This window comes from Vulpes lagopus, chromosome 13 (genome assembly GCF_018345385.1).
Source record: "Vulpes lagopus strain Blue_001 chromosome 13, ASM1834538v1, whole genome shotgun sequence".
In the NCBI taxonomy this organism is placed as follows: domain Eukaryota; kingdom Metazoa; phylum Chordata; class Mammalia; order Carnivora; family Canidae; genus Vulpes; species Vulpes lagopus.
The window spans coordinates 9,642,044-9,653,314 of NC_054836.1; the positions used below are offsets into that span (position 1 = coordinate 9,642,044).

The 11,271-nt window shown below is 36.5% G+C and overlaps 1 protein-coding gene across 1 annotated transcript; it reads right to left on the minus strand.

Moving 5' to 3' along the window:
• Positions 1-6,974: 6,974 nt before the first annotated feature.
• On the minus strand, positions 6,975-7,913 carry LOC121474989 (olfactory receptor 56-like). Its single transcript, XM_041728136.1, has one exon. The coding sequence runs from the start codon at positions 7,911-7,913 to the stop codon at positions 6,975-6,977; it is 939 nt and encodes a 312-aa protein (XP_041584070.1).
• Between the last annotated feature and the right edge of the window lie 3,358 nt (positions 7,914-11,271).

The window sequence follows — 11,271 nt, forward strand, 5'->3', positions numbered from 1 at the left end:
GGGTTCTCTATTCTGTTCCATTGATCTATGTGTCTGTTTTTGTGCCAATACCACACTTTCTTGATGACCTTTCTTGTAGCTTTGTAGTACAACCTGAAATCTGGCATTGTGATGCTCCCAGCTCTGCTTTTCATTTTTAATATTCCCATGGCTATTCGGGGTCTTTCTGATTCCACACAAATATTAAGATGATTTGTTCCAACACTCTGAAGAAAGTGCATGGTATTTTGATAGGGATTACATTGAATATGTAAATTTCCATGGGTAACATTGACATTTTCACAATATTAATTCTTCCAATCCATGAGCATGGAATATTTTTCCATCTCTTTGTGTCTTTCACAATATTTCAGAAGTGTTCTGTAGTTTTTAAGGTATAAATCCTTTACCTCTTTGGTTAGGTTTATTCCTATGTGTCTTTTGCTTTTTGTTGCTATTTAAATGGGATGACTCATTATTTTCTCTTTCTTTAGTCTCATTGTTAGTGTGTAGAAATGCCACTGACTTCTGGGCATTATTTTGTATTGTGTCACACTGCCTAATTGCTGTATGAGTTTTAGCAATCTTGGGGTGGAGGCTTTTGGGTTTTCTACATATAGTGTACTGTCATCTGTGAAGAGGGAGAGTTTGACTTCTTCTTTGCTGATTTGAATGCCTTTTATTTCTTTTTGTTGCCTGACTGCTGAAGCTAGGACTTCTAGTACGATGTTGGATAGCAGTGGTGAGAGTGGACATCCTTGTATTGTTCCTGATCTTAAGGGAAAGGCTCCCAGTATTTCCCCATTGGAATGATATTTGCTGTGGGCTCTTCGTAGATGACTTTTAGGATGCCAAGGTATGTTCCCACGATCTCTAAACTGTCAAGATATTTGATCAGGAATGGGTATTGTATTTTGTCAAATGCTTTCTCTGCATCTATTGAGAATATCTTATTGGCTCCTGTTTTTTCTCTTGCTGATATGATCAATCACATTGATTGCTTTACAAGTGTTGAACCAGCCTTACATCCCTGGGATAAATCCTACTTGGTCATGGTGAATAATCTTCTTAATGTATTGTTGGATCCTATTGGCTAGTATCTTGTTGAGAAGTTTTGCATCCATGTTCATCAGGGATATTGGTCTATAAATCTCTTTTTTGGTGGGGTCTTTGTCTGGTTTTGGAATTAAGGTGACTCATAGAACGAGTTTGGAAGTACTCCATCTCCTTCTATCTTTCCGATCAGCTTTAGTAGAATAGGCATGGTTTCTTCTTGAAAAGTTTGATAGAATTCCCCAGGGAAGCCATCTGTCCCTGGACTTTTGTGTCTTGGGAGGTTTTTGATGACTGTTTCAATTTCCTCCTGGTTATTGGCCTGTTCACGTTTTCTATTTCTTCCAGTTCCAGTGTTGGTAGTTTGTAGTTTTCAGAAATGTGTCCATTTCTTCTAGATTGCCTAATTTATTGGCGTATAGCTGCTCATAATAATTTTTAATGTCTTTTGTATTTCCTTGGTATTAGTGGTGATCTCTCCTTTTTCATTGGTGATTTTATTAATTTGAGTCTTTTCTCTCTTCTTTTAATAAGGCTGGCTAATGGTTTGTCTATCTTATTAAGTCTTTCAAAGAACCATCTCCTGGTTTTGCTAACTGTTCCCCAGTTCCTCTGGTATCTATTTCATTGAGTTCTGCTCAAATGTTGATAACTATTTTCTTCTGCTGGGTGTAGGAGCTCTTTGCTGTGTTTCTCCAGCTCCTTTAGGTTCAGGGTTAACTTTTGTATTTGAGTTCTTTCCATTTTTTGGATGGATGCTTGTATTGTGATGTATTTCCCCCTGAGGTTTGCTTTTGCTGCATCCCAAAGATTTTGAATGGTTGTATCTTCATTCTCATTAGTTTCCATGAATCTTTTTAATTCTTCATTAATTTCCTGGTTGACCCTTTCATCTTTTAGCAGGATGGTCCTTAACCTCTACGTGTTTGAAATCCTTCCAAACTTCTTCTTGTGATTGAGTTCTAGGTTAAAAGCATTATGGTCTGAAAATATGCAGGGGATGATCCCAATTTTTTGGTATCAGGTAAGACCTGATTTGTGACCCAGTATGTGGTCTATTCTGGAGAAAGTTCCATGTGCACTTCAGAAGAATGTGTATTCAGTTGCGTTTGGATGTAAAGTGCTGTAGATATCTGTGAAATCCATCTGGTCCAGTGTATCATTTAAAGCTCTCGTTTCTTTGGAGATGTTGTGCTTAGAAGACCTATCTAGTATAGAAAGAGCTAGATTGAAGTCACCAAGTATAAGTGTATTATTATCTAAGTATTTCTTCAGTTTGGTTATTAATTGGTTTAAATATTTGGCAGCTCCCACATTCGGGGCATATATATTGAGGATTGTTAAGTCCTCTTGTTGGATAGATCCTTTGAGTATGATATAGTGTCCCTCTTCATCTCTCACTACAGTCTTCGGGGTAAATTTTAGTTTATCTGATCTAAGGATGGCTACCCCTGCTTTCTTTTGAGGACCATTTGAATGGTACATGGTACTCCAACCTTTTATTTTCTGGTTGTAAGTGTCCTTATGTCTAAAATGAGTCTCTTGTAGACAGCAAAAAGATGGGTCCTGCTTTTTTATCCAGTCTGAAACCCTGCACCTTTTGATGGGGTCATTAAGCCCGTTCACGTTCAGAGTTACTATTCAAAGATATGAATTTATTGTCATTATGATACCTATTCAGTCCCCATTTTTGTGGGTTGTTCACTTGGCCTTCCTCTTTCTATTACAGAATCCCCCTTAATATTTCTTGCAGAGCTGGCTTGGTGGTCACATATTCCTTCAGTTTCTGCCTCTCTTGGAAGCTCTTTATCTCTCCTTCTATTCTGAATGAGAGCCTTCATCTAGGTTTTCTTTCTTTGAAATTGAAGAAGCTGTATAGCCACTGATTCCAACTCTTCAACTTCTTTTAGCTGTGAATATTCAAGCGTCTTCAGTACAATAGAGTCAAGATTACATGGATACCAGGATTTTCTCAGCTCCAGACTAAATGGTCTGCATTTTTTGGAAAGACTGAGATGGGCTTATTCCAATCTGACTTCAGATTTTTGTGTAACAGCTGGCTGATCCCCCCATGGGAGAAGAAGGGCACAATTTCCTCAAAGGCCAAGAGGGAACAATCAGGATGAAAATATTTATGGAGTCTTCACATCCTATAAGAATAATAATGGGAACCCAAACCAAGGCAATCAAGTGTAATCACACCTTAAAAAATATGGCAAAACTATCTGTGAGTTTGAAGAGGTAGGATGGTTAAAGTAAAATAAAATGGCCAAAGAGGTAGCATCTAACTCATTAATGGGAGAAAAAATCAAATACACGAACTGAAATGAGGTTAGAATAATTAGTTAAAATTTAGGAATGATTTACTGTATTTAGTAATGAGATGCTGTTTGATAGTGAGGATGTAAGTTATCTAATTGCTTATTTCAAATGAAGAAGCCAATAAGGGACCAGTGGCAATTTCGATCATCTAGGAAAAGCAGTTTTTGTTTTAGTGATGCTTAAGTGTATATTAGAGATGTTACAAGTTTTCTCATCAATGAAATCCCAATCTACGAAGAGGGAGGAGGTGTTTTCCCATTCTCCCTTACCCTCACGCTGTCACAATTATTTACATCACTTTACATTTTGTCTTTTAAAGTGTCTCATTTCATTTATTTTCATATATTTGGGGAATGTGATCATGCTACATAACTTTATCTTCTCTTTTTAGGCATTTCTAGAGAAATGTTTCCAATTATATGAGACAGAACTGGTTTCTGCTACATAGCTTTGGTCTCCATAAAGAGAAATTGGACAAGGTAATGGACTTCTTACAGGTGCTGAGCTGCCTTGTATTTTTTCCTTTTTTTATTTTTTTTATTTTTTTTTAATTTTTATTGGTGTTCAATTTACCAACATACAGAAAAACACCCAGTGCTCATCCCGTCAAGTGCCCACCTCAGTGCCCGTCACCCATTCCCCTCCAACACCTGCCCTCCTCCCCTTCCACCACCCCTAGTTCGTTTCCCCGAGTTAGGAGTCTTTATGTTCTGTCTCCCTTCCTGATATTTCCCACACATTTCTTTTCCCTTCCTTTATATTCCCTTTCACTATTATTTATATTCCCCAAATGAATGAGAGCATACACTGTTTGTCCTTCTCCGATTGACTTATTTCACTCAGCATAATACCCTCCAGTTCCATCCACGTTGAAGCAAAATACCATGGACTTTCTTCAGAGAGTTAGAACAAATTATTTTAAGATTTGTGTGGAATCAGAAAAGACCCCGAATAGCCAGGGGAATTTTAAAAAAGAAAACCATATCTGGGGGCATCACAATGCCAGATTTCAGGCTGTACTACAAAGCTGTGGTCATCAAGACAGTGTGGTACTGGCACAAAAACAGACACATAGATCAATGGAACAGAATAGAGAACCCAGAAGTGGACCCTGAAATGTATGGTCAACTAATATTCTATAAAGGAGGAAAGACTATCCATTGGAAGAAAGACAGTCTCTTCAATAAATGGTGCTGGGAAAATTGGACATCCACATGCAGAAGAATGAAACTGGACCACTCTCTTTCACCATACACAAAGATAAACTCAAAATGGATGAGAGATCTAAATGTGAGACAAGAGTCCATCAAAATCATAGAAGAGAACACAGGCAACACCCTTTTTGAGCTCGGCCACAGTAACTTCTTGCAAGATACATCCACAAAGGCAAAAGAAACAAAAGCAAAAATGAACTATTGGGACCTCATCAAGATAAGAAGCTTTTGCACAGCAAAGTATTTTTTCCTAATGCTGAGTTCAGTTGAGCATGCTTTGCATTTACCAAATCTCTATTGACAATTAGTGTGACATCTGCAATGGAGAGCAAATGAATGAGAAGTTTACCTGAGGATTTTCTCTTCCCAACCATTCTCATTTATTATCTTAAAGAATGCCAATGTATTAAAGCCCCATTTTATTCATGCATGGAAAAAGAGGGTACTTATACAACTTTGTGTGAAGCCACCAGATGCTTAAAGCAAACAAGAACTATGGATCTCACTTCCTTTTTCAGCTCAAGTCCCATCCAAGTCGACTCCTACTACTTCATCCATGTTGTGGAAGGGAACTCTGTCATAATGGTTGTTGGGATGAACCAAAGTACTTTAGTTAGTTAATGAGACATAATAGTTGTTTTCCCATAAGACATATGACTTTTCCAAAACTGTGATACCACTTTGCTGAAACAAATTGAAGCAGAATGGCCAATTTGAGTAGATATTTAACTTTTTGGGTAGGACATTTATAAAACACTGCCTCTCTTATTTTATTTAGTGTGAAATAATGCTTATATTGGAAAGAAAACTGAAGTGCAAGGAACTCAGCTTTATTGTTAGAAATAGAAATGCTAAAAAGTAATAAATAGAAACACTGAAACCTGATCACTGAGTAATGCTTACATGCTAAAGCTCACATCCTTGCATATGTGCTCACTAAATCACTACAAAAAATTTCTGGTTTAGCGGTGTCTGGCTGTCTCAGTAGGTAAGGCATGTAACTCTTGATCTCAAGGTTGTAAGTTCTAACACAATACTGGATGTAGAGATCACTTAAAATTTAAAAAAATCTTAAAATTAAAGATTTCTTTTTTATACTTATCTCCAACCCACTCTGCCCTACACTTCAATTGATACATACATTTCTTCCTTGCAAAAATAATTTATATTAATCATTTATAGGAGGAATATCCTAAAACTTTGTTACTTATCCATTTTGTAGATCAAAATATTTCATATAATCCTCAACACAGTTCAGATTTAAAAATTAATAATCTTTATTGTTTCCCCTAGAGATTTAGGGATCCTTTATGGATCACTTTCTAATTTTCAAATTTGTTTCCAGGTACATTTATTCCTCACTTTTCTTACTGGAGGTTAAATAATTGTATATAAATAATTTTACATTGTGTTACCTCAGTCACCCAACCAGTACAATTAAAATATGATGAATGTACTAGTAAATTATTAAATAGTTTAAGTTCTATTAAAGTCTATTTGTGTTCATACTGTCAGATGTTAGGACAGGAATACTTCCACATTTATAGGGTCAGCTTCATTCATTCTATTTCCCCTTATGCTAAAATGTGAGTATTTATTCTTTTGACATTAAGTGGCAGAAAGTCACTAGAAATGAAAAAAAAAATCAAATTCATTCCAATGGTTAAGCCTCCAAATAGCTATTTACATCATCTAATATAATTATCTATTCTTAAAAATAAAGAGTTGAAACAAAAAATAGTCTTGTTTATATAGATTCTTTTTGATAATTGGGAAATTTCATAAAATAATTTAAATTTTAAATACAAGAAAAAATATTTAAAATAGAATAAATTAATTGACTTTTGTTTAGGTATATAATATAGTCTATTCATTTAAAAGATTGGAAGCCAAGAAAGCAATTTAATTCTTATCTTAACTTATGGATCTATGGAAAATGGACCATCCATAGACTTTCTGTGATGATTGGCCTCTTTCAAGGATCAAAATTGACATACCTGCCCTTTGTAGTTGAAAAAATGTATCATTAACCAGTTCCTTTTTTGCTGAAAAGGAACATCATCATCATTACCATCACTATCTCCAACAACTTAAGTACCACCACTCCAGCTACACTATCATCACATTTACCACGACCATCATCACCACCATTAATCATCATCAACCCTGGAGTACCTAACTCCTGGAGGCTCACAATCTGAGAATGTGGGTCTAACATTCTCAAAGAAACATGAAGAAGTATATTTCACCAGATTTTCGTATATATAATCTGAATCTCTAAAGCCAGTGGTCCCATTGCAATTTGAAGCATGGAAAGATCAGAACTAGGACCTGACTAGAGTAAGACTAACAAGACTGACTTAGACTGAAATAGAGATAGATAGTAATTGACATTCATCTTATGGTCTAATGTGAGGTTAGGCAGCGTCCCAACATGTTTCTCAGAACACCCACTACCTCCTTGTTCCTCAGACTATATATAAGGGGGTTCATCATGGGGGTGAGGATGGCACCAAGCATAAAGAGAACCTGGTCCAGCTTGGGACTGTGGTAAGAACTGGGCCTCATGTAAACCAGCATTGCTGGACCAAAGTAGAGGCTCACCACAGTCAGGTGGGAAGAACATGTGGCCAGGGCTTTATTCCTGCCCTCCAGGGAGTTCATGCGGAGGACAGAAAGGAAGATGAGAGCATAAGAAGACAGGATAAAGGACAAAGGGATGAGGAGCACCACAATGCTTGTCATTACTACAGCCTTCTCATAGGCAGAGATGTCCTCACAGGCCAATTTTAGGATAGCCATGACCTCGCAGAGGAAATGGGAAATCTCTCTGGAGCCACAGATGGGGAAATGCATAGCATATGCAGTATGCATGAGTGATATAAGGGCACCTCCAGCCCAGGAGACAGTAGCCATTTGCAGACATACTTTCTGGCTCATGATCAGGGTATATCTCAGAGGGTTGCAGATGGCCACATAACGGTCAAAGGCCATAAGGGTTATGATAATACACTCAGCAATTCCTACAGTCAGGAAGAAAAATATCTGAGTACCACAGGCCACCTGTGATATATTCCTCTTCACTGAGAAGAAGTCACTTGCCATCTTAGGTACAGTGCTAGAGATTAATGTCAGGTCCATGAGAGCCAGTTGGCTAAGCAGAAAGTACATGGGTGTATGGAGGTGAGAATCCACCCAGATCAGAAGTATAAGGATGGAATTTGTGGTGAGAGCCACAGTGTAGATCAGAAGGATGGCAGAGACAAGGAGGTTGATGTGTTTTATACCAGGAAAGAGGCCCAAGAGGATAAAATCTGTACTTGAAGACTCATTTCTTTTATCCATGTCTTTATCTTGTTAGAAGTAATCGACCCTAGGAACAAGCCAGATTTAGAAAAATCACAAAGATTTATTGGATTATGTTGCCCTAAGCTCTTTATTACTCTTATCAGCATCAGCAGGCTGTGATATTTCTGAAAATTACAGCATTTTAACAAATTTCATGACTAACTAGACTATCTCATGCCCCCATCTATCCTCTTTATTCACAGAACAAATTGCCACCATTTGGGACAGTTAATGTCTAAATTGCATCTAATAGCAGTTGCTCAGAGGTAATACTACTCCTCTCCTCATCTCTGTGTGTTTTCTCAGAGACCCCATCCCCTCTCCACTCTTATGCTATCTCACTGCCCTACTTGAACCTTATAAAAGTATATGACACTTGTTTCTTCCTCATTCAATCACACATGTTTTCATCCTACTATGTTCAATTCACTTTGTGAAGTCTTAGCAAGACAAAGATGAATAAAACATAATTTCTGATGCAAAGACTTTTAATCTTATTGAAAAAGATGGCCATGGAGATGTACATATGAAAAAAAAGAAGAAATGTGTTATAGTGGAAGAATATAGATGCTACACTGTACAATAGAGATGGAAAGTATCCTTCATTTTCAAAAACTAGAAGAATTGCATGATGAAAGTCTAACCTCACATAGACTTAAATAAAATAAAACAAAACAAAAAACAGCAGACATCAACTCTGTAGGCATTTAGAAGGGAAGATTGTCTCAGAAATTATGAAGCCCAGAAAACTTATGTGGCTGGTCCAAGCTCATATTATTACCAAAGATAAGATCCAAGATCATATTATTATTAAAGATAAATGACTAAAAGTCACATCCCAGTGTTTTTTCTCCAATTACAGTCCATATTCAGATCCTTATTAAGTATATTTATATTAGAGTTCTCATTAAATAAAGCCTTGAATTGTTTTGTTCCTTATTTATTAGGATAATGCTAGTTGCTTTAAGAGATCATCTTCAGAATCTTAGTGGGTTAAGATAAAAAAAAAAACTGTACTTATTTCAGATGAAGTAAAAATAGACTTTTCGAATAGGCATATGGCTTTTTTAAGTGACATTTAGGGACCCAGGCTCCTCATATCTTCTTGCTCACCATATTCAACACGGACATCTCAACTCATTAATCTCATCCGTATCAAGTAGGAAGCAGGCAGGATATGGAAATTCAGGGCCAACCCTGAAAGTGCTTCATTGGCCTTTCCCTGGTAAATATGAGTCCAGTCACAATTTGAGCAATAAGTCGCTGCATGGAAGGCTGGGAAGTTTATTTATATTAGTGAACAAGGAAAGAGAGGAAATAGATTGGATAACCAGCTGCCAGTTCATGCCACATATACATTATGTTGCACAAACCCTGTAAATTTGTTCACAGTGAGGATACTCTTTCGTACTCCACCACTTTACTTGAACATATGGCTATCCTGTAAGCAATTGTTGAATTGAACACACCTGCTATCAGGATAACAGTTTCTCATTCCCCTTCTATTAATCCAATTCTTGTCCCTTTAAAACAGAAGTGATCTTTCTTTGGAGACCATATTAGTTATCTACTGCTGTGTAATAATTATCTCAAGATAGAATAGCAAACATTGATTACCTCAGAGCTCTTCCCATGAGGAATCTGAGTGACGCTTGGCTGGGTTCCTCTGCCTAAAAATTTCCAACTAGATTGTAATCAAAATGCTGGCTGGTGCTACAGTTTCATTGATTCTCAACTGGGAGAGGATCTGTTTTCACGTTCACTGAGGTGTTGTCAGCATCAATTTAGTCCTCCTGGGCTGTTGCACTGAAGGCTTTAATTTCTTGCTGGCTGTTGACAGGAAGCTTCCTTCACTTCCTTGATTTTCCATGGGGTATTTCATAGTATGGTAGCTAGCTTCCTTCAAGAAAGAGGTGAGGGAGAAGAAAGACAGAGGTGGAGAGTAAGAGCAAGATGGAAGTCAGTCTTTTTTTAACCTAATATTAGAAGTAATAAGTGATAAGATTCAAACCTTGCTCAATGGGAGAATACACAAAATCATAAATACTAGTGGGCAAGAATCACTGGGGCCATAAGTTTGTCTACCACAAAGATTCTCTAAAATCATTGTATTTTTGTCAAAACATTGAATTTTAGATTTAGAAGCTACCTTAGAAAAATCTACTTTACTCTTATCCCTAGTAATTTTTAGCTCCCTGTTATTTTGGGGATGAAGAAATTAAAGTTTATAAAAGTTAAATTATTAGCCCCAGATCATTCAGCTAGTTAATAATGAAGGAACTATACCCAGTTCCACTATTATTTTGATTTTCTTGAATACATACAGAACTTACTATAAATTATTTCTTATTTTCAACTTATTCACATTAATTATTTTACTTATTGAACCCTTAGGGAAGAACTAAACATGCTCCAAATCAGTGTAAAATTCACTCTCATGAATAAAGACTGTGAAGGAATGTTTAGAAAAATAATATAACCAATTTTAACTTTTAAATTACAGCTATATGTGGATTTTTATCACGTAGATCATGCCTTAAATATGAATGCACTTCAATTTTATGTATTAATAAATTTCATATGTGCATAAAACTTTGAAATGTCTACCCATTTAAGTGATATCCATCTCGCAGCCCTTAAGTCTTGAATGAAGACGTGTCATATTTTGGAGTATTTCCATGTCTTGATGTATTCATTTAATAGCTATCCTGTTTATAATTATCAGGCAAATGAGTCATGTCTGTTAGGTGACAATGTGATAACACCAGCTCAGCCAGATTAGTAGATTCAGTCATAATGGTTACATCTTACAGTAGATTATGCTACTTGATTTAAACCTGAGTTAGTACTTGGTATTATACTATATGTTAGCAAATTGAATTTAGATTAAAAAAAAAGGAGTGGGGAAGAAAGTATTAAAAACAAAACAAAACAAAAAACCAAAAAAACAAAATCTGAGTTAATCGCCTGCCCTGCAACTTTTCTTTTCCCAGGTCTTATGCCTGGTATTACCTGGACTCAGACCTTCGCTTCCCACAGCTCTCTCCCTAGCACAAAGTAGTAAATATGTTTATTTTTCTGAGCAAAGTGTGTTAACCTTTAGAGTCTCTGGTGATCTTGTGTGACAGTGATTTTTTTTATTAATGATGATGTGACAGAGTACATTCAATCTGAGATCTGTCCCATTTCCAACATTATCTTCTTGGTAAACTACTTTCTTTTTATTCTGGAAAGGCTTGGTGCCCTCTTGTTTTGACACTGTATCCTTTACTAAATGCCTTCCAGCAAAGGATTAGGTAAATGCATGCCCTATGATCTAACAGGCTATTCTCTATGAGGAGACACTGAGCTCCTC

Excerpts from the sequence above, each read along its gene's own strand:
- LOC121474989 (XM_041728136.1), bottom strand. The coding sequence starts at position 7,913 with ATGGATAAAAGAAATGAGTCTTCAAGTACAGATTTTATCCTCTTGGGC.